The following is a 24,030-nucleotide window of genomic DNA, read 5'->3' as shown; positions in this document are numbered from 1 at the left end:
TTTCTCAGCAGTTCAGTAGTTGTCAGGATTATGTCTGTCCCCTGATTCTTTGGGGAAGTGCACCCTTGGCAGATAGCAGGGTGGGAACATCCTGCCCCCTGCATACCCACAGCAATGATCTTTCTGTGTTTCCTGTGCTGGATTGAGTCTCACAGGGACAATGTCCCCCCCAGCACTTGGAATCCATCAGCGGGTCATTACCTGCTAGTCTTCATCTGTATTTGGATGAAAAGTTTGTTATTTGAGCTAGCTAACACATTCTGATCAACACTGTCTAAAACTTGACAGGCTAAAAGGTGCTGTGCCTTTTTAATGTGTGCTAAACTGGTCAAGTGAGAGTCTGAGGTGAGGTGAGGTTTTAATATGCTTGTTTAGCACCTATTAAAACACACCCTACTTTATTTACACTTGAGTTTTTGAGTGTGTTAGCCAGAATACATTGGCAAACATGCTTAACATTACACCTTTCAGCCTAGAACAAAACCTTCCTTTGCAGCATACAGGGCATATAGGGTGGCAGTTAGTCGTACATGTATATGTTGTGAGGAAGAAAACAGTTTATATGAATGAGTTGAGTTTTCCTCTACACATGCATGTGTGAGCCCAAACATCTGTGCTTACAGGCATACAGGTACACAAATATCAAATAGTATCAGCTGAACTCCCACTTCTTTTTCTCTCCTTTACATACCCACATACCTCCCCACTCTCACGGAGCACATCCTAATTCTAAGAGAGTCTGTTGGCCCAGAAACTGCTGTCACCATTTCTTCCTTTATCTTCCTCTTGCATGATTTCTGTCCTTTCCGGAGAACAGAAAAATAAGTGTTTTGGGAACGGAAGGTGAAAATCATCGATTCCTGCTTCTGATGTCAGCTGAAATGGGAAGGTACTTGGTTGTGTTTCCTATTGAGTAATGCAGCTCACTGTTTGCTCTCTGAGCTAGGAAGAACACGGGAAAATGCCAACATTGTTTTAAATTATGTCATTAATCAAAGCCTATGACATGCACCACTTCCCTGCACCTTTTTTTCTTTGGAATGACTTCATCCAAGAAGTCATAGAAAAATTACTCTGCCAGTGAATTCAGTAAGGGATTGTATTTAATTGGGACAATATGATTTTTGTGCATTTCACATTTTTTTTCACAGTCATAGCAGCAGGCCAAAATACATGAAAGTTGTAATGTCTTGCATGTCTTGTTGTAAGAGCAGGCGTTTCATCTGAATGTAGTCTTTAGGGATAATTTGTTCAGCTGCTTCTTAAGGATGTTTTCTTTTTTGGATATTGGACTAGATGACTTATAAAGGTTCCTTCAAACTCAAATGATTCTATGATTCTATGTCTTTGGAAGGGTATCCATCCTAAGTCTTCTCTCATCCATGGAACTGAAAAGAACAAAGAACAGTTCCCAGTATATAATTAGCATCTATTTTAGACATGAATGCACTTATTTCAGTCTTCCTTTGTATGCTAGCAGCATTACAGAAACTGACCTGTTGATCTTTCTATAACCACTTAAGTAACAAACTGTTTTAGTGACTTAGTAAACTCAGGGTGCATGATATGTGATCCCACCATGTAGCCTGGAGGCGGAGGGGCTTTTGCTCCTATGATTTGTTAGGGTAGGCAAGAGGATGCATCCAAAGAATGTGCAGTCATCGTACAGACATTCACATTTCAGGTGAACTTTTGTGTTTACTGTTCATGTCCTCCTGTGTGTTCTTGTTCTTACTCTGATACTCACTTTGAAATTCAGTTTTGAAAAAAACCCAAGCCTCAGACTGAACCTTTGCTGAAATCACTTGTCTTTGCCATGCTCTGCTGGCCTGAGTGAGCTGAAAGTTGACAAATCCATCAACATAAGGAGAATAAATTTCAGGTAGTTCTTGTGTGGTGTATCCACCTATGCACCATGTGTATAGATTTCATTTTATCCAGGAGATAAGTAAGTATGCCTCAGCTTCATATTGCTGTTGCAGAGACATTAACTGAGATCACTGAAATGCTGGGAGTCCTTCAGTATGGTGCTTCCATACACGGTGGATATTAGGAAGGGCATCTAAAGAGTAGATAAGAGAAAGATAGTAAGTTAGGAAGTATTCAGTAGGCAGAAAGAGTGGCTGGGTAAAAGCTCTGAGCTACAGACTTGAAGTATTCTTAACTTCTTACATGGATTACAGTTAACACCTATGGGTTGGTTGTGGACTTATTTTTGTTTGTGTACATATTGATGTATTGAAAATTCAAATTTAATTAATGTGATTCTGTGCTCAGGCATTCTAAAAAAGTGCATCTGCGTTAATTGCCTTCTATGAGATGCAGAGGTAAACAAACTAATATAGAGAATTGATTTGCAGCCTGTTTCACATCCTTGCATCCCCACTCTAAAGCACAGGAATTCTAAATGAAACATTGCTATAGTGACCAGTTTGAACGGATTTGCATAACTCCATCAATATCTGTAACTTCCTTAGTAGGCTGTCTGAATGGGCTAATACTATTTTTTTTGTTTGCTTTTTGTCTTTGGTTAATTCCTAAAGCTTCTTCGTGAAAGTTTTGCTGTATTATTTATATCTTCAGTTTCCATTATCTTAAACTTAATACGGGTGACTTTTATGGTAGAATATGGTAGAAACAACACAGTAGTCAAAATAAACCTGTTTCAGTATAGATTTAGACTTCAATGTGTAATTTGGTAGTTGAATAATTCTGTATTTCCTCAATTTATGGTGTTGTTACAGTACATTTTGCTACAGCATATTGACAGTGGTCCTACTGCATCTTTAGTATACATCATCAAACTAAAATAATGCAGTCAAGGCCACTGCAAGAGCCTTCAGAGGCTCTTAAGTGCCTTTTGAGTATAATATGTTATATATGTATCATATATTTATGTTATAGATGTATCACTGGATCAGAGCTTTAAGTCTTAAGTCCTCAGTCATTACAGTTGATAGTGACAGAAGAAGGGTGATACAATCTGTTTCCTCTTTTTTTCTTTCTTAAATATTTTGGAATTATCCTATGATATTTTGCAGATGCTGGGATCACAGAGTTGAATACCTTTTGAATAAACAAATTTTATTTACCTTTAGTTTGGTTTTGTTCTTCTCCCTGCCTTTTTTTTCAGGTTTGTGATGAGATTCATTGAGCTGGATGGTCTGAGCTGTTTGCTGAACTTCCTTAAAAGCATGGACTATGAGACCTCAGAAAGCCGTATACACACATCCGTTATAGGGTGTATCAAGGCACTGATGAACAACTCCCAAGGACGGGCTCATGTCCTAGCTCATCCAGAGAGTATCAACATCATCTCTCAGAGCTTACGGACTGAGAACATCAAGACCAAGATTGCTGTTTTGGAGATCCTAGGGGCTGTATGCTTGGTCCCAGATGGTCATAAGAAAGTTTTGCAAGCCATGCTTCACTACCAAGTCTATGCTGCAGAGAGAACAAGATTCCAGGTATGGGAATGATGCTTTGGCAGAAACAGGCAATATGATGCATCTCTGTAAGGAGTGATTTTTGTAGTGTGTGTGTTGCAGTACAGCTAGGTAGAAGAAAGGCAATGCTTCTCATTTTACTTTAGGAGAAACTCTACAAATAGATTATCATCATACTTTCTCTTTTTCCCAACACCTGATTGCTTGTCATCAATACTAATTTAAAATCTCTTGTATTTTATCTTAAAGTAGTAAAGTAGTACATACTCTAACCTGATGAAATTTCTGGAGTTCTAATCATTAAGCTGAAGGGTGTATGGTTTTCCTACCGGTCTTGTTCTGTAAGAGTGAGGAAATGAAGTTCACTGTTATTTACTGGCAACCATTTAAAATATGACCTTTTGGACAACTTCTATCAGTTTTGGGTTGGAACAGTGTTTATTTCCAATTTGCACTTGCTCAGGTGTGGTGAAATGATGAACAAAACATATATTAAACATAGTACCATAAGATAACGCACGCATAGCTGAATGTCAAGCTGCTATTGTTCACTGTTCTAAGCATGATTTTTACTACCTGGTACAACTAGCCAAGAATAATAATAAGAATAAGCAACTAGCAATTAGAGAAGGAAGGTTGAGACTTCAGATGCAGTTCTAACTACACTTGCATTGGCTCTCTATTGCTAGAACTCTTCCTATTTCAGTAAGAAACTTGCAGTTTTATACTTGTGTATCTAAAGTTAAAATCCATATTACAGTAAAATTCCTGCATGATATAAGCAGCTGTAATCCTTGTCAATTTAATTAAATCTCACTAGACCACACCAGCTGAAGATTACTGTTCTAAAATTGTAATGCTGTAATGTTTTGGAAAGGATGTCCTTTTTTTTTTTGCGAGGGTTAGGGTTCTTCTTTTTTTTCTTTTTTCTTCTTTTTTTCTTTTTTCTTTTTTAACTGAAGTTAATGAAGAATATAGGTAGCCCTTCATAATCATGGAAGTTCTACCTGAACAAAGTTTTACATTTGGCTCTGAGTGGAATCTCTGATGTACTTACTGCTTCTTTCTAAACTGCCAGCATGATGTCTGTATGTCTGACTACAGTTTTCAATTCAGTCTTTACCTTTCAACAGAAGTCACTGTACAGATACTGGAGTTTCTCCAGATCTTAATTCTCTGTTGAGACACTGGTCTTCACTCAAATGAAAGCCTTTGAGAGCTACAACTTCATCCTGTGTCTCCACTGTTCAGTGTGTTCATAGGGTCGTCACAATCAGGCTTCTCTTTGCACTTGCAAAATACTTTTATAATTTGTTTGTGATTTACTTTATATTGTGGCAATTCCTATTTTCTCATATTTGCAATAGATTCTTGTCTGAGCTGATCTCTTTGCTGCCTTTAATTTTCTACCCTCCTTTTATGTTGCCCCTCTGCTTTAAGTAACTCACTTTAGTGTCCAGTAAGCAGTTCACAATTCCTCTTTTGAAATATACTTTGAAAACTTTCCTTGTCAGAGAAGTATTCTATCTTTACTCAAATACCACAATAATAGAAAGACATTCCATAAATCTCCTTCCTGGGGCAATTTGGAAAAGTTCTGCCTTTGTTTCATCCAATTTTCATTTGAATGTGCTTATTTGCCTACAAATCCTACTCTGCTCCTTAAAGAAGAGAGATGAAATAAAAATTTGGAAACCCAAACATTAAATCCTCAAGGCAGAAAGTTGTGAGTTAAGTTAGAGTTAGTGAGATGCAGTCTTAGTGTCCTCACTTATTTTTTTCCATCTGATGTCTTCAAAATTGTCACTGGCTCATTGCATGAACATGAAAGTGTTGCTGCATCTTTAGTTTCTTGGGTGCTTTCTTGTGAAGGTGAAGATCTCTAAAATGCAATGGAAACTGAGAATAAAGGATGAATCTTCTTGCTTTCTTAATGTCTGCATTACCCCATGTAAAGTAAAACAGGTCAGTAGGGGGGGACTTTGAAAGATTATCTAGTCCAAACTGACTGATTTTCACTGTGAAAGCACCACAATCTTTCTGTTCCCTAATCATTTGTCTTTCAAAATTTCTGCTTTTCTGCTTTCCCTCATTGATCTTCTGAATACATGGCATTATGATGTTGTGTAACATGTGCTTTCTAACATGCCAGGTTTTCAGTCAAATCAATGTTGCAAGATTATAGTGCTGTAATGACCCAGAAAGATATTTCAGGATGTGCTTTTACCTCTCCAACCCAGATTGCAAACTGAATACTCTTTCAGCTAGAGTTAATTTAGGTGTTTGATGCATGCTGGAAGGAGCTGACTTTATTTGCTGGAGAAAATATTAATTGTGTTACTTTGGATAGAATATTCTGTTTACCTCCATTATGCTGCTAGAAAGTGTAAAGTGTAAGGTGAAGAGAATAAAGCTTGATATTGTCAGTTGAAAAAGTGGAGATTAGGAACATTTCTTTCACAGTCTCATGGCCTGGTTTGTATTAAGCAATGTTAGTACAGAGCATGATCTGCAGAGAGAAATCTGATTGATTCAGAATTGTAGTAAAGGAGCTAAAAAGGAACAAATTAAAACCCTGTATCCCTATTTAATTTGCTTCTGCCCCTCAGGGCTCATCCAAAGCTTTTTGAGGTTTACTGCAGATTGAATGAAACCTTACTGGATGTCAGTGATGAGGAATAATGGGATTAAGTGAGGAAAGTTTTGCTTAAATAGTAGGAAAAACCTTTGCAACCATAAGATCAATTAGTCTACAGAACTGGTTGCCAAGAGGTGTGGTGAAATCTTTTTCACAGGAAACATTCGCAAGTGAAGACTTGAACCTCAACCATTTGCAAAGGGTTAGAAATACTGGAATTCAGCCATGGTGTGGGCGTAGAATCTGATCTTTAGAAATTGCCTGACCTTACAGTGTTTCCTTCTAGACCTGAACAACAGTGGTGCATATTGCAAGCTGTAGTCACTATGGTGACTGGGTTGAAAAATAATGTTAGAGGTAGAGTTGAGAATTTGCTCTATCAAATAGTGTTATTGTGCTTACTGTTTCTGTTGTAGTTTTCATGGAAATAAATAGAAGGCATTACTTTAGGAGCAACCTATGTATTTGGCCTTAATATGACTACTAGAAAATCATGGATGTGGCGGAAGTTCAAATGCCAGAAATAGGGACATTCACAAGTGCCAGCAATTTAGAGGTTGCAGGAAAAATGAATTTATGAAATCCAGTGCGTTTGGTAGAGAAATTAAACATTCTATGCTCAAATATATGAACAGCTGTCAGTAGTGTACGATAGATCAAAAGATTTATTTTATGGAAAAACGAGCAAAGGTTTCATGTGAAGTCACAAAGGTATTCTTTCCCTGAGGGATGTCCAGGAAGATATTCCCCATGCTTCTGAAAACATATTTCCATGATGATGTCTGTTCTCTACAGGAAACAAGATAGACCTATGAAACTGATGACTAGCATGGGAAAGATTTTGCTATGAATGAACACTTTCAGTAGTCAGGAACTGAAGACTAACTAAAGGAAAATGAACTTCTTTACTCAGCAGCATAGCTTCAAAATGCCGTTCAGATAGATCTGCTGAGCTGAACTCTAAAGCTATTTTTATCTTCTCTCTCTTTTTATGGCCAAAACTTCTTGGGAAAAGTATTCAATTTTTCTAGTACATCACCAGAACAAACATGAGTGTGTTTTTTTATTAATAATGCTGGAATGAGATCCATACAAATAAACTGACAGAACTCAAGTGGAATTTATTACTCTTCCAGAAGAAAAATTATCCTTAGAATAATGAACTGATCAGGGATGATTCTGAGGAGCATTTGCAGATATCAGCACAAATCTAAAAGTAGAGTTGCTTTCATGGCTTATCAAATCTTACATATAACCTCTTCAGTAAATATTCAATTGGAGTTAATCTGGAATAGGCTGCATACGATAGATGTTAACAACGTAATTTGTCTATTTTTTTCTCCCTCCTCTCTTTCTGTCTTGTGGTGTTAATGAGATTCTGATGGTGTATATACATGTATGCAGAGATTAGGCCTACAGCATTTCTGTATGAGATACACTGAGTGCTAAATTCCCCTACTATTTCATTAATAGGGAGATATAACAAGGAAAACTGGAGTTTAGCTACACTTCCACTTGAGTTCTGTAACTCACCTTTAAGCTGTAATAAGTTTGGATCTGAGGATATTCCTGTTATTTGCAAATCTTTAAAAGAAAGTTACAAAGAAGCCAGTAATTGTCTACTTGATGTAAAATGGTTGCAAGTGAAGGAACAAGGAGAAATGTTCCAAGAAATCTTCCAATAGAGGAATAAATTCACATCTTCCTATAAAGAAATAAAAGACAGCTATTCTTTAGAATTTTCTCCCAGTGCCTACACAAGTGCAATCTATTCTGCTGAAATCGTAGAAAATAGTGAAAGTTACTTGAGTGCTGTAAGTAAAAAGGGTTTATGAATCTGTTGATGTTATCCTCCAGGTATAAACTTCCATATGAAGTTAACTTATGAGGGAGGACACAAGTGTGCTGTTTTCTTAGATCATGTTGGCAGGAACTGTAAAGGCATCTGCTTTTTCTCAAATTGCTGGGTTTAAAAAAAAACAACAAAACAAACAACCTTTGTTTTTAATTAGGATCTTGTGGGCATTTTATTTCCATCTCTATTCTTTGTTATTGTGACACGGCTGGCCAAGACTGCTTACAACCTTCCCTGAACCAAGTTATATCTTTAAGGAAATATATAATAAATCAGAAGATGTCTGTTTGCAGAACCTTAAGCAGTAGGCAAAATAGTCTTAAGAAATTAGGCTACGTTCCCTAACCTAGTCTGTTGATCTGTTTTAGACATTGTTGAATGAGCTAGACCGGAGCATGGGGCGATATCGAGATGAAGTAAATCTCAAAACAGCCATCATGTCCTTTATCAATGCTGTTTTGAATGCTGGTGCTGGTGAGGTAAGTCACTGCCCTAGAGATTCCATCTCAAATGTCATGCTTGAATTAATTTACTCTGGAAATGGCGAGTAGATTAAGTCACAAATGTTGTGTGATTGAATGGTCGTGCTTTGTGGAAAATAATGTTGAATTGTCAAGTTCATAATTACACTTGTCTTCCATATTATTTAATTCCCAGCCTCTTCTAATTCTTCAAAGATAGCTGACTACTTGCATTGAAATGATTGTGGCATTTTTGCTTTTGTAAGAACTGCAAAGCATTCACCTCCTTGATATCAGCCTTTCAGAAAACATCTTGGTTTACCTGACAGTAAAGTTAGTTTGTTGGTTTTCATTCACGATGAATGCTTTCTCTTGAATATGGAGGATAGTTTAAGCTGATTTTGTTTCATTGAAGCCAAAGCGTCACTAGAATATTAGCTTTTTTTTTCTTTCTGGTAAAACCACAGTAGACAAAAAATTTGTAAGAGCTCTGTCTGGCAGAGTGCTCTATCTGCAACAACCCTTTAAAGTCCTGCTATGAAATTGTCAAGTTTACCCGAGTTTTTGGTGATTTTATGACAAATATATGTAAAAACTATGAGAAAGAACTGCAGTTCTATTCATCTGTATGCAGGAGAAAGGTTTCTAATTGAATAGCATGTTAAGTACCCATAACGTTTGTTCTTTTTGAAGCATGGAACGTGCTATTCTTCTTACTAGGCTTGCAGAACTCATTGTTGATAAAGGACAACAGTATCCTTAAGAGAAACAGGGGCAAAGATTCATTTTTTCCTTGATATACTGGAATCCTGTAATCATCCTGGGAATTTGGCACCAGGATAGAGGATATTAAAAAGGGAAGAATTGAAGATATAAGTGAATCTTTTTAAATGTGATTAAACACTTCTGGAACTTAGTACATTCTTTTTCATCTCTTCATAAGGACAATTTGGAGTTCCGATTACACCTACGATATGAGTTTCTAATGCTGGGAATTCAGCCTGTTATTGACAAACTAAGAGAACACGAGAATGCAACACTTGACAGGTAAGATATGTTTTCTGAGAACAGTCATTGATCAGCAAAAAGAGTTCTTAGAAGTTCTTATTTGAGTTTCAAATTCAAGCGTCAAGCTGTTTCTGTCTCACTGTAAGACTAACTTCCTTTATAAAACAAAAAGAGTAATTGTCTTTAAAATTAAATTCAGCGGATGAAGTAGAAAATGCACATACTAAATTGGCAGTGACTTTGGCAAGGAGTTCATGAATTGTTTTTCTTCTAAGCTGAGGATGACAATCAGAAAAAAATGAAAAAGGCAAAAGAGGAGAGTTGATAGCAACTTCATATGGCTATGTTGCTTCATGAAATATAACACTGAAGGGCACCTTCAAATTACTTGGTTGGAAGTTTTGTGGATAATCAATGTTTTTCCACTGCAACTCCACTTTTCCCAACATAGTGACTTAGAACAAGAATTAAAGAGCATTTTTAGCTCCTTTGGTCATTCATTTTGGCCTATTAATTATTGACCCATGTCAGTTGTCTTGAATATACATTCCAATACTTCATGTAAGAAAACATGCCAGTTTCCAAGTGTTGCATCCTCTGTAGTGACACGTTTTGTTGAAGTTTGAGTTATGCCATGAGCATAGGTAGTTTCTGTTTTTCTGTTTTCTCTTAGGCACTTAGACTTCTTTGAAATGGTCAGAAATGAAGATGACCTGGAACTTGCAAAGCGGTTTGACCTGGTAAGATTTTCTGTGGAGTACTTGAACTTGCCAAAGTTGAACGTCCTCTTTGGATCCTTGATGCAACTTCCATTTTTTGTTTCCTATAAGCAATGAGTGGCTTTGATGCTGAGACTGGCTAGTACTCTTTTTTTCTCACTGTTTTTCATTTAGAAATATATGGGGTCTCTGATGAAACAAAAACAATGATCACAGACAGGGCTTCTGTGAAGTGCCTCTGACAAAGATTTCTTTTCTGTTTGGCTGAATGTTCAGGAGCAGCGGATGTTATCAATGCTGTTCTCATGTTTGCATCCTGATGATCCAGATGATTCTAGTTTCAGGTGTCTCCTTTACAAGACTATGGATTTCTTATAATTTTTCCAGTATACCATAGGAAACTCTCCTAAAGACTGTCACGCCAGAGGTTTTGGATAGGGTCAGTATTTTAGAATGGATGGAATTTGAATATGAACATAAAACGAGGGAAGTTTTTACAACTGTTAGCAACAGTAATTAGCTGCAGGGTCCAGAGTAGTTGTTGTTTCCTACATTATTGGTTTTTTTTTCTCCTACCAAATGCTGATACAGAGAAAGTAAATTTCCATGCTAATTGTCCACTGTGTATCTCCGCAACTCCTTCCTTGGACCCAAATGTTTTCATAGTGTTATAAACGGTTTCAAAATCATATGGCTTTTAACGTAATCCATCAACCAAAAATGTGCAGCAGCATCTTTCTCAAGATCAGTGCCCTATCCAACCTGATTCTGGATGCTTCTTTGGTTGGGACATCTTTTTTTGTTGTTTTTGCTTACTACAGGACAGCTTTTGGTCATTCTGCAGACCTCCCAGCTTTCTAACCCTTTTGCTTTGGAGATCCTTTTCTGTTCTGGAGTAGATCAGCATCAAGCTCAAAGTCCTTTGTGCAAGCTTTACACTGGGCCTGTATCTGCATATTGCAAGAGATTCTGCAGAGGTCCAGTTGCTGGAAACTTGCCTGTGTCTTGCTTGTAGGTTTTTGGCCTTTCACAGCTAGTTAAGCTTTTATTGCGCATGTTTTTAATTTGACTTGTTGTTTCACTACCTTTCCTCAATCTAGATCCACATTGATACAAAAAGTGCCTCTCAAATGTTTGAACTGATCAAGAAAAGATTGAAGCACACAGATGCCTATCCCTATTTGTTATCCATCCTTCAGCACTGCTTGCAGATGCCATGTGAGTACCTCAGTTTCCCAGAGAAGGGAGCGTTGAAGAAATGGGTGAAATTTTGGCATGAGTACAGGATTACAGATACCAGGACACACACTGCTTTTGTCCTTCGTTCAGAACTTGGCAGTGGTTAAGGGGCTTGGTATATTGCACTGATTCCATTCAGCAAATTTTGTTGTAATACTTATAGCAGAGGCTTGACCTCTCTGCACTTGCAAATAAAATTAAGTAGCTGGAGACATTCCAGTTTGTCACTGACAGAGCTCATAATGACTTTAAATTAGAAACTTTTAAAAAGGGCCGTTGTGCTTTAGATCAGAGAATTCCCAGAAATAGATACCATTTTGAATGTTAACAAAATGCAGAGAGGAATTTTTCTGGTGAAACAGTACAGTACAGAAAGCTGTTCTGTCACTGGGAAATTCCACAGTAAGTCTTCAGGCTGCTCTCTTATGGTAAAATGTCAGTGGAGGGCTCCTGAGCTCAAAATAAAAAATAACATTGGTTTTTGTTTTCAAGAGAGGTGATAGGAATCTACTTGTTAACTGTAATAAAATAGTTCAGTCATGTTTGAAGGGTGTAAGAGCTGAGCAAAAAATACAGCAAGATCACCGAAGAATTACCTGCCTTATTCCTGTTATGTGTCAGGGATTTGTTTTGGTTACTTCCAGCCATACTTGAGCAGTCAAACTGAGAAGTCAGCATGAAGGGGAGTTACTGTGGTATGCTTTTTCAGGAGGTATTGTGGTATATTTTTTTATTAAAGTACTGCCTTGCACAAATTCTAGCCATTGTTTGTCAGTGGTCTCCTTACTACTACGGTTTAAGACAGTACTTGAGCTTTGGGTATTGACATTGAAATGCTTAGTGGCAGAAGAGTTAAATCCTTCTAGGGTAGAACAGGATTACACTGGAACAATTTTAAATAATAAAAAGGTTTTGGTTTAGTAACCTATCTAAGGAACTAAGGTGAACTTCATATTGCTCTGGCAATATGGATGGCAACTGAAGTTGACATGCACAGGATCAATTCATTCCTTTTGTTCAGTTTCTTTCTTTCTCTCCACAAATTGTGGTCACGTGTATATGAACTTTTCATGTCAACTGAGTTTGACTGACTTTCAGATAAAGTACACAGAAAGAACATCTGTTGTTTTTTTTTATAGTGCTTGATCGTAGTGTTACCTAGGTGCAAAATAAAATAAAATAAATACCATCAAGCTACATAAAATACTGAAGAAGTGATGGAATCACTTCTGTAGGCATCTTAAGCACAAGATGGAGCTGTCTGTCAAGAGGATCACATAATGAGAAGGTACAAGTCAGGCATAGTGTTTCAAATGCCTGTTATGATTTTGTCGAGTATGCTAAGTGTTTGCAACTAATCTGTTAGCAGTAATTCAGTGTTAGGTGCTATGTTATGCAATTTACTACCTGTGGAATTAACATAGTAACCAGAAAGGAAGAAATACCAGTCTGTCAGTAAACTTGTACGCTTTGGCATGGACAAAGAAATTCTCACGTGTTGCTCATTTTTCATACAGATAAGAGGAATGGAGGAAATTTTCAGCAGTGGCAGCTGTTGGACAGAATACTCCAACAAATTGTTCTTCAAGATGAACGAGGAGATGATCCAGATATAGCTCCACTGGAAAACTTCAATGTCAAAAATATAATTAAAATGTAAGCTCCATTTATGTTGTTTGTTTCTGTTATAAAGTTGTAGCTATATGTATAGCATGCAGCTAATTAGAAAATAAAATATCTGATGAGTTTCCTATGCTAATTTACAGCTTTTTGTTGGCCTGTTTTTTTGTTAGTCTTACCACTAGTTCTCTTCCAATGATATCTTCACCAGATGGCATTTTCTAGCAAAGTTTTTGCATATGGCTTCTAATTTCTACTAAATATTAAAATAGCTGGAAGAGGAGAAAAAAATACCCATGATTGTATAGTAAAACTTTCTTATTTTTCTTTTTTCTTTCAAGATGGTGGTGAAAGCTTTCATTGATATTCCCAAAAAATGTTGTCATCTCTACTTGAATCTCATTCCTCGTTAATGAACACTTAGTTTAGAAAAATTGAAATAGTTGAAAGTAGCACCCATGTAGCACATAAAGCCTTTTTCCTCAATAAAATATCTGCATGTGCTCACCCACAGACTTGGCCAAGGGTTCTACCATTATTTTTTCCCATAGGATGCATCATTTGAGAAGTCTAGCTACATTAGCTGGCTCTCATCTCAACTTCCCTGTTCTCAGTCCTTTTTAAGCCAAACTTTTGGAGTCTCCATTCCATCCATCTGCTTCTGCAGGTAATTCATGGCCCATTACCCTTCTGAAATATCCACTAGAAAGAGCATTCTTATAGAACACAAACCTCATATGAAACCACGTTCTCCTGTACTAAAAATCTCCCAGTCCCTCCTCTTACAGTCATGAGTCAAAATTAAAACTGATTTCTCATCATGGAAAAATACACTGATGTTGGTCTCTTTCTGTCTGTCTGGATATCAGACTCCTTTGTAGACCTTGTGCCTGATCTTCCATTTCTGCTTTCATAGCTACTACTCATTTTGCATATCTAATCAACCCCCAGCATGCCCTACATATTTTCTGTCAGTAGTAGGAAATAGCTGTGCCATTATGAGATATGAACACTGCCTTGTTACAGATATATTACCCGACAGATAAGCGTTCTCTATCCTCTTAAGAAACAAAACATATAGAACTATGAAAAGTAGGAAAAAATCATGATGCAGTCTTGTATTAAGTGTAGGATAATTTGTATCCCACAGCAGCTGCAAAGAATTTAGGCGTGACTTCTGCCTTTCCAAGTAAATACACTTGGCACTTTTAGGGCATTACCTGAAGATAGAAAAATGCCAGTATTTCTTCCCCAGGGATTCCTTTATTCATTTTGTGACTCTGAGCTACAAGACACCTTAATAATATCAACTGTTGTCTACAGTAAGGATCAGGATCTGGAACTAAACTGACCACTAGAATGATCCTGATTAAACATGCGTAAATTTACCAGGTTGTCTTTTGCTGATCACTGCACATAATGGCTGCTTGCCTTTCAAACTGAATGGCTCAGAACACATTTTTATGTTCTGATTTCATCTTTCAGGCTGGTGAATGAGAATGAAGTCAACCAGTGGAAGGATCAGGCAGAGAAGTTTCGGAAAGGTGAGTGCATCATGTATGTTTGGGGAGGCAAGAGAGAAAAACTGTGATCCATTCACAGAGCAGTAAGGAAAGAAAAGAGGTGCAAGTGACTGACCAATTTATCTTTCATAGACTAACCCTACTTTTTTCTTTCCAGTACATTTTGTTCACAATGATCGGTTTATGTGCTTCATAGAATGGGGCTTCCCTCAATACTGACATGAAGTGATTTTACAATCTGAGTGAAGTTTGGGTATTGATGTATTGATCACTGAAGATTGCTGTCAGAATAGTCAAACTTCGAAGAAAGTCTGAAAGAAAACTTTTCTCCACACCACACATCCCCAGCTGACAGACTTATCAGCTTTACATCAGAGTAACCTCCATCTCCTTGTTCCTGAGTTTTATTTCATCAGCCCTGCTTATCTGTTCTTCCTAGATCATGCTGAACTGATGAGCAAACTAGAAAAGAAGGAGAGGGAATGTGAGACAAAGACCCAGGAGAAAGATGAAATGATGAAGACACTGAACAAAATGAAAGACAAGCTGCAGAAAGAATCCTTGGAGCTGCGCCAGACCAGGGATCAGATGAATGACCTGGTAGCTCAGCTTAATGAGTACTCGGTATGAGACTGGGACTCTTCCCATTCTTGTTTAAAGCCTTCTAACTAGTGAATGATGTGCAAAAGAGCATTAAGAGTGAAGCTGTTTCTGTGGTCTGCACAGAAAGAATCTGCCCAGCAAGCTGCTCATCTTTCAATAGAGAACAAAGTCCTTGAGCTGCTGCTATAGACTGGATAATGCAGGAATGGGCTGCTCCATTCCTCCTCAGCCACACTCTGCTGAAATTCTTGAGGCACACGTCTTCTTCCTAGACACAATTTTTAGTGCTGAAGTGGCCCTGATTGTGATTTTGATAAAATAGAGAGAAATCTGCCCAATATGAAAGTAGTTCTAGTAAAGAAAGAGGTTTCATGTTGTGCTTAAGGAGCATTTGAGCTTCCTTGGAGCTTTGCAAAAGTGACATTTGCAGCTGCTTCTTCCTGCCTAGTGCTCCTTCTGTCGCAGTACTGACTCAGTTGCAGTGATATCTCTGTCACAGGACATAGCCCTGAGAAGTTACACATTGCAAAAAGTAGATTTATTCCCTACTCTCCTTTCTGCTCTCACTTTGTGCTAGTGGGGCCTAATGACAGATATTCTGTGTTTCAAACCCTAAGGTTTAAAACCCAGGAGTTCAAAAGTTCAGAAGATTGAAATTTTCTTTTTCTTCATACATAAGGATAAAATAATACATTTTGGCTTCTTTTACTAGCTTTCTGTTTTTCTGAGCCATTTATGGTTCCCTTTTTCAAGCTCTTCTCCACAACTTCAAGGGTTTGAAACTTTCTCTTAAATGAAAGCTGAGATTCCTCCCTTTATTGCATGGCTTTGAGTACAGGAGACTTTAAAGAAAACATAGAATATTTTGAGACTCGTGATAAAATCACATCAGCTGGCAATATAGAGTTATTGTGCCTTTTAAACTGTCCACTTTCTTTTTCTGTGTGTTTTTTTTTCCAGCAAGGGGGCAGCATTTCCTTCCCAGCCCCACCACCCCCTCCTCCAGGTGGCCCACTAGCTGTGTCCTCTGCTCTCACCTCTGAGAATTTGCCCCCACTACCACCTCCTCTGCCTTTCTCCAGCTGTCCCCCTCCTCCTGCCCCACCACCTCCTCCAGGAGGACCTCCTCCCCCACCAGGAGCACCACCTTTTTTCAGTTTGGGAGTGCCACTCCCTTCAACAACCACCTTCAGCAGCAGTGGTAGCAGCCTGAAGAAGAAGTCTATCCCGCAGCCTTCACACCCATTGAAATCCTTCAACTGGGCTAAGCTGAGTGAGGTAAGAGATTCAATACTCTTGGTAATGAATTAAATTTCTCTGTATAACTCACTGTTGATGAATGCCATGACATGCAAGATGACAGAAGACAGTGGTACTGTGGCTTTCCTTGGGCTGAGCCACTGGGAGTCAGTAACTGTGTTTAGAAAATTCTCCAGCATCTCATCTCCTGTGATGACCAAGGTGCTGGACAGATTGAGCTGCATACTGTTGGCTGAGCACAACTGCAGTGGTACTAAATACTGGAAGACAGAGCTGAACATCATTAAGGATGGTGTGACAGAATTGCCCTTACTTGTGTGTATAGTCAAAAGATGGACAGAGCCGATGTGGGCAAGACATGGTGAAAAACAGCTTCCAAACCCAGGTCCTTTACCCTGATGGAAGCAGTCACCAAGGACAGAAGGGTATATTCTATGCACCATTCTTTCATGGCTATAAGGCTAGCTGCCTGGCTTATGACATGATTACAGCCTTGACTATTTGAAATAAAAGTCTGAAGTGGAAATACAGGAGAGGAATTGGGTTCCTCCTGTTGCCTTCATTTTCTGCTACCTTGGTTGCCTTCTCCTCCCCTCAACTTTTCTTTCTTCCTGATTTTTTTTTCCTCTCCTTTTCTTTACATCTTATTTTTTTTTAACTTATTTAGAAAGAAAAAAGTTCTTGTGTGTTGAGTTTGGATGGCTGCCTAGAAACCCAGGTTCTCTTTTAGACTGAAATTCACCCAGGGCCCAACTCAGGCATTTGAAATGAGTGTCCAGGGACCTCTGGAATGCCACAAGAATTCTTTCTCCCCCTCTCTCCTTTTCTTTAAAATAAAGTGAAGTGAAATATTTGCTGCACCGTCTGTGCTTGTCTGTCAAGGCCGCGTGGGGGGTGTGGGAGAGAATGTAAGGATGGGGATTTATTTTCCTTTGCAGAAGATGGACTTAATGCTCTGACAACAATAAGAACAACAACACCAAAAAAAAAAAAAGGAAAGAATAACTAATATATGTGTATATATGAATGTATATGAAAAAGGAGAACCACAGGTGTTTCTGTTTAGTGCACAGTAACTATAGGTTTATCCCGCCCTCTGGTCAGGAGTGAAGGCAGCTGTGCTAATAAAATTGAAGAGCTGGGTGGTGAGGTAGGTAAAGGATGCTATTTTGAGGAAGGCAGAATAGATTGAAAAAGGGGGTTAAAATGGAGTTTTAATTTTGAGGTGTGTGTTGGTGTTTAAACCTAGCAAGGTCCTTTCAAAATCACGGAGATTGAGGTGCAGACAACTGTCTTCCCTTGATCTTTGGAGTGCACTTAGTCATGGAGTCAAACAGTTCGACTGGCTGCTGGAGGCAGTGCATTTTGGTGATCTTCATCAGAGATTCTTGATTCCCTGCTTCAGTACCAAGCACTCTCCTTCTGTTCACGTGGATATGCATCCTCTGAATGCAAAGTCATGGGTAGGTTGTGTAGCCTCACCTTGCATTTGTCCCCATTGCAGCACTTCTGCTGCAGCACATCTCAAATTTTTGAGCATGGGAGACTGAGAAACTGGAATTTTTAATCCAGAGAAGAGGAGGTTCAAAGGAGATGTTATTGCTCACTACAACTACCTGAAAGGAGGTTGTGGCAAGGTGTGGGTCAGCCTCTTCTCCTGAGTAAGCAGTGATAGGATTAGAGGGAATGACCTCAAGTTGAGTCAGAAGAGATTCAGGTTGGATGTTAGGAAATATTTCTTCTCCAAAAACGTGGTTAGACATTGACATAGGCTGCCCAGGGTGGTGGTTCAGTCACCATCCCTTGGTTCATTCTGTTCCAGAAATGTTTAGATGTTTTATTTATTTATGTCCAGATTAAAGCCTCAAAATGAATATAAATTGAAACAGGAATCATTTTAACTTGATTATTTTTTTTTCTTCTGGGAAGATGTAAATAAAACCTACTCTCTACAGTCTCTTCTAAAGTCTCAGACCCTCCTGTTCTGGCAGTTCTGCAATCCAGTAAGACCAGCCCATTCTGTAGCAAACTTCCATTCATGGGGAAACTTCACTTCCAAGAGAGTTTTACAGCCTGACAGGTATATGGCAAGACTCTCATGAGTAACTGTCACTTGAGCCACATCCAAATCCAGCTCTTGACGTCTCCAGTGTTCTATTCCAGTGATGACTCCAAGGACCATTCCTGAAGTCATGTCCACTGGCTTCCCTCTCTATATATTTTTCCGTTTCAGTGTTTGATGGGACAACATGAGACAGCAAGGAGCTCACAGAAACGTTCTCAAGTTCAAATATGTCCCTCAGGATTTGTAAAGCAAGGTTTATAAAGCCAGCCTGGAAACTGAATGAGAATGAACACCCTGTCTGGATGTTTCTGGCCAAGATTTGCAGCAGAAACCAAAGTTAATTCAATGTCTCCTATTCCTATTAGCTGAGATGTGCTTCCCAAACTTGTTTGCTGTATTATAGTCAGAGTCATGTATTTTGCTGCTATGGAAAGCCATATGATGGCAAGGAACAGTGAAGATATTGCTGAGTCTGTTCAGGGATGATTGCTGCTCCCATCTAGTGTATCTCTCACTGCAAAGAGCACTGCAGCAATTTCAGCCGGACAGCCCTCCCTTCCCTTGTGCACTCACAGGCTGCCACTGGAGGGAGGGTGTTGGTTTTCCTCTACAGTGCCTACCCTGCCAGGAATTTCCTCCAGAGCACTTCACGCTTTTATTTCCCCCTCATTTCATCCTTCCATCAGGTGTTTTTCCTTGCTCCTTCAGCCTTGTGGCTTAGCACATTTCCTTATTTCTTTGATGACTGTGGATGGGAAGTAGAGCCTGTTCCTAATTAGTTCTGATAATGAAGTGTTAATACACCTTTTTGCTGTGTAGGTGCAAGTCAGGTACTTCAGAGTTGGAGCCTCTGTGAGAGTTTAATTTCCATTTCTTGCTGTTCCTGGCTCTCTCTGCATCAGTGTTCTGCTGGTTCTTAATCTCCTGAGGTTTTCTCAGGTCTCTTTACAATCCCTTCTGTCCATTTCTTTTTTCTTTTAATCAACACCTTCCTTATTTTTCCAGTTAATAAAGTACATTAACTGTACACTTTATTAACTAAATGAACTCTGTCATCAGGTGTGAAGAACCTTGAATGAGTGTGAATGAACACTCTTCAGAATGAATAATTGCTCAAAGGCTGTCCCATGCCACATGCACCTTAACAGTTGCTGGAAAGGAGATAGTAGTTCAGTTTGTGTCCTCTTTGCTGACAAGAATGTTTATCCTGAGAAGATCTGCAGAAGACCTCAAATCCTGTCCTAGTTTAGGGCAACTGCTGACTGTGGAAGGGAGGTGGCAAGGACCATGGCAGGGGGGTGGAACTAGATGATTTGTAAGGTCTCTTCCAATCCAAACCATTCTGTGATTAGTTAATGCCTGTGTTATAGCAGCTTTTTTGGTCCAGGGCTGATGAATAAAAAAAGTTGGAGGAGTAATTTGTACTTATCATGTAGTGTTTCTTTCCTTCATGCTCATTAGAAAGCTAGGATTCCCTAATATTCAAGGTAATCTATTGCACAGATTTTCAACATTTCCAGATAGTGTGTATGATGCTCTCTCGGAGATTAGAGTAAAGCTAATGTCTGTCAAAGAACTTAGAGAGAGGAGATAATATAATAGGAAACAATTTGACTTCAAGGAGGGCATCAGAAGTAAAATAAAATCTTAAACTACTTTAACAAGCAATCAGAATGGAAATTGTACCTACTTCGGGGTTTAAACCAGAACATGGCGAGGTTTGCAGATATGTCTTGAGATGACCATGCACCCTATATCCTTCCCAAGCTTTTTCCACGTGATGGTGACACTTCCTTCTTGTGATCACTATCATTGTGTGAAAGGATGCTTACTGTGGGATCATGGATATTGCTTGACTTTGCTAGTCTTAGAATGTGGCCTTTCATCAGAGACTTGCTGTGATGAAAAAAAAGTAGCATGTTTAAAACAAAAATCAAAACCAAAGAAAATAGCATTGGATGTACTTAGCTAAAAGGTTTTATTATCTCATGAAAATATGACCTTTTTCTTTCAGGAGAGGATCCATGGTACAATCTGGAATGAGATTGATGATTTAAAGGCATTCAAGGTGTTGGATCTAGAAGATTTTGAAAAGATGTTCTCAGCGTATCAGAGACACCAGGTAGGAGTGGACCCTTCCACACTTTGTCTTCCTTGAATAAATAGAGTAGGGAAGAATACAAGATTGATTCTTGCTCACATTCAATCAGGCTGCATCATTTTCTGCCCTGCCACTATTAAAAAAATCACAAGACCAAAAGAAGTGGGGAGGTTCAGGTTGGATATTATGAAAAATTTCTTCTCTGAAAGAACGGTTAAGAACTGGAAAAGGCTGCTCAGGGAGGTGTTTGAGTTGCCGTCCCTAGAGGTGTCCAGAAAGACATTTAGGTGTTGTTCCTAGGTTCATGGTTTAGAGAGGAAATATTGGTGGTAGGTGGATGGTTGGATTATATGATCTTAGATGTCTTCTACAATCTTGGTGATTCTGTGATTCTATATAGTTGGCAAAGTAGAACCTTCTGTAATCAGTATACTTGATGGACAGCTCTTAGAGACAACACTCTCCAAGAGGTAATGCCCAATATGATCTTGGTATCCACTGGTTTCCAAAAGCTCCTGAGCTATATGTTTGTTCTTAATATCTATCTTTCTCTTATGTCTTTTATTTTAGTTGCCCAAGAACTGAGCAAGGTGACTGAAATTAGCTGCCTTTTGCTTTGTATCTTTTTTTTTTTTTCCCATAAATTTCTGATCCAACTGGCTGGGTGACAGAATCTGTCAAAATGAGAGATTGTAACACAAACATCATACTTTAAAAGCAACCATTTATTAGAATGTCTTTTTTCCCCTCCTCTTTTTCTTGGAAAGCAAGTTACCTTCAATCCATCTATCTCTATTGAAAGAGATTTAACAGGAGAGAGACTGTACTTGCACTCCCCGAACTCCTCCAGCTTTCATCTGTTTTTGGAATATGTTAGGAGAAATTCGGTCTTTCCTATTCTTCAGAATTGGATCATTGCTTTGGAATTTTACAAAAAGACACAGACATGATTGTCATTAACAGCCTTTATGATTAAGACCTACAATGATGATAGTAACGTTATTGTTATTATTCTGTACCTTGGAATGAACACAAATAGCCTTTGCCTTTGGACTTTTCCATTCATTCCTCTCTCTCTCCCTCCTTCTCATTTTTTTCCTATGAGATTCAATGAATAACTTTTCTGATTTACTAGCTCACAGTCATCAAGAAAAGCATCCCAACTTGAACTGTGAAGACTGAAGTTACCCATTGCATGATGACATTTAATTTCTCGTTCTGCTCCTGCAAATCGCTGTTGCTGTTTAAGCGTGTCCCTCTCTATTTCTTTCTGCAAATCTTATTCATTGAAATAAAAAAAAAAATTAGTTCTCAGAGGGGAAGAAAAGCACACGAAACTACACTGCTGTACAAGATGGGGTTTAGACCTGTGCCAGTAGCTTAGTTACAGCAGAGAGCTCCGAGCTGTTGAGAAAGTAGCCAGCCTGCCATCTGTGGACAGCAGCAGCCTTTGAGGTGCCATTCTAATGTAGTTGTTTTGTGTCAACGTGTGGCATTTAAGGTGCAAAGACTGCAGCTTCCTCACTAGAAATGACCTTCCAAAGCCTTGCCACATTTAATACCCCAAATATGAACAAAGATGTACTGGTCTGTTGATTCTTAGGAACATAATATTTATGACTGTGTTACCAACTACTGGAAAGGTGCCTGGCATACTCAGCTGTAAACTAACCTGGCCCTAAACCTAAACTTTCCCAATGAATCGGAGCCATCGTCTCAAAGATCTCCATGGGTCTCAGAACAGTTCTCTCAGTGCTTATTAAGCACATTCTATGACAGTGGCTCTAGACACTGGAGTATCCCTTATGCAATATCATCATGGTTTTGTGCAGTTAAGTGTATTGATACCTACCCTTCCAGATTTCATTTTAGTTTCACTTTTCTAATTGTTTTTCATTTTCATTCTGCTATTATTTCTTTAAGTAACGCTTTCTTTTTCATCCATACTCACTCCAATGAGAACTGAATTCCAATCAACAAATCCTTTTATTTCCATTTTCTTTTTTATTTTCTTTCTTTCTTTATTTTTTTTAGTGGTCTGGCAACTAAAATTGCTTTTGAATCAAATTCTTTTGAGAACTTTTCCAGTTGATTCACACTATGTCTTTTCTCCTCTTTTATTTCATTAATATTCCACTCTGGTCAAGTATGTGTTTTCCCTGGGTTTGTGACTTTTAAACTTCATCCAAATGTCCATAAAGAAAAATGTCAGCGCAAAACCCTGCTCTTTTGCATCTGAAACGTTGAACAAGTGCAGAGAGAGACATTTCCTTCTTTGCTGCTATTAACATGATCTTATTTTTTTCAGTTTCATTGATACCTAACAGCTTCTTTTCTTACTTTGTCTTTTTTTTTTTTTTAATGACAAAGGATCTCTTCTCCTCTCTCAAGCCCATGTGCCTTTTTGGGTGGCTGTCAGGAAAAGCAAAAGTGTGCAGTGTATAGAAGGTTGGAGCAAGAGTTCTTACACGTGTCTTTTGACTTTGCTCCAATCTGACTGTGTAATACTGACCTTTGGATTCTGTGTATCTGATGTTTTCCTGGAGTATGGAATAAGTCATGAAATAGTTGGTGTCTGTTACCCAGTGCCACTGTAAGGTGGGGCTTTTTTTTTTGAGTAGTTAACATGGTGCTTTTCCCTATGAGTTGTTGGCTTTAAGTAGTTAAAGCTATAATGTGCCATTGAAGCAAGTTGTTACTATTAAAGGCAAACAGTGCCTGTGCACTGGGAGAGGAGAACTGACCCTTGATTTTTAACCTTGGCAGTTCTTTCAGTAAGGCTCTGGACTAGATTTGTAAAGGTATTTGAGCATTATCCTAGTGAATGTTTCAAGACCTAAGAGATTTATGGTTTGGAAACTGAATTTATTCATTTCAGAAAAGATCTAGAACTCTTATTTCCCTAACACCTGCTGATTTAAAATATGTAAAGAAATGCTGAAATACCTTTAAACCGTTCGGGCCAGTGTTACTTGCTAAGCCTTTTATTCTCTTAGAAAACAGTGTGTATCTAAATTCAGCTGCCTTGTTAAACTTGGTGTATTTCTCTGTGACTGACTTTTGGCATGTTTCCTTCTCTGTTATTTGTGGCTGCTGCCTGTATAGGACCTGCTAACTAACCCCTCTTCCTGTAAGCAGGTGAGTATCATTATCCACCTTCTGATCCTCTCACAAAGCTTGGGAAGGTGACACACTGCACCATGCTGTTATGGGATCATGCTTCATCTCATTTCAGTCTTTCATACACCCTTAGAACTCTGTTTTCTGGGTGGATAAAATAGTAAAAAAAAAAAAAAATTCTTCAGTTGTGTTAGCTCTCCTGTGGATAGATGTAGTTAGCTATAACCACTCTGTGATTTCTGCTGGTATCTCTACACTTCCCTTTTTGATGATTCTGGGCAAAAAGACCAAAGTATCTCTCATTTTATTTACTATCTAAGCAAAATTTCTGGGAGAGACTTTTGAGAAGAGCGGGACTCTTACAAGGGAATT

The 24,030-nt window shown here is 38.5% G+C and overlaps 1 protein-coding gene across 4 annotated transcripts in view; it reads left to right on the top strand.

Moving 5' to 3' along the window:
• DAAM2 (dishevelled associated activator of morphogenesis 2) overlaps nucleotides 1-24,030 on the top strand; it is a 177,206-nt gene that overhangs the window by 120,836 nt on the left and 32,340 nt on the right. For 3 of the 4 annotated variants that reach the window (XM_065755211.1, XM_065755203.1, XM_065755193.1), the window contains exons 6-16: nucleotides 3,134-3,467; nucleotides 8,308-8,418; nucleotides 9,344-9,447; nucleotides 10,082-10,148; nucleotides 11,228-11,345; nucleotides 12,884-13,022; nucleotides 14,472-14,530; nucleotides 14,949-15,133; nucleotides 16,073-16,390; nucleotides 20,452-20,559; nucleotides 23,644-23,676. In XM_065755211.1, the coding sequence (XP_065611283.1) occupies nucleotides 3,134-3,467; nucleotides 8,308-8,418; nucleotides 9,344-9,447; nucleotides 10,082-10,148; nucleotides 11,228-11,345; nucleotides 12,884-13,022; nucleotides 14,472-14,530; nucleotides 14,949-15,133; nucleotides 16,073-16,390; nucleotides 20,452-20,559; nucleotides 23,644-23,676 (1,576 nt within the window). The remainder of the gene's footprint in view (nucleotides 1-3,133; nucleotides 3,468-8,307; nucleotides 8,419-9,343; nucleotides 9,448-10,081; nucleotides 10,149-11,227; nucleotides 11,346-12,883; nucleotides 13,023-14,471; nucleotides 14,531-14,948; nucleotides 15,134-16,072; nucleotides 16,391-20,451; nucleotides 20,560-23,643; nucleotides 23,677-24,030) is intronic. The other variant, XM_065755220.1, reaches the window with a different exon arrangement.

The sequence above is a fragment of the Cyrtonyx montezumae genome, unplaced genomic scaffold, assembly GCF_038088225.1.
Source record: "Cyrtonyx montezumae isolate F1298 unplaced genomic scaffold, pur_monq_1.0 scaffold_0, whole genome shotgun sequence".
NCBI lineage: Eukaryota > Metazoa > Chordata > Aves > Galliformes > Odontophoridae > Cyrtonyx > Cyrtonyx montezumae.
Note: the sequence above shows the minus strand (reverse complement) of the source record. Positions and strands in the feature narration are given on the sequence as shown.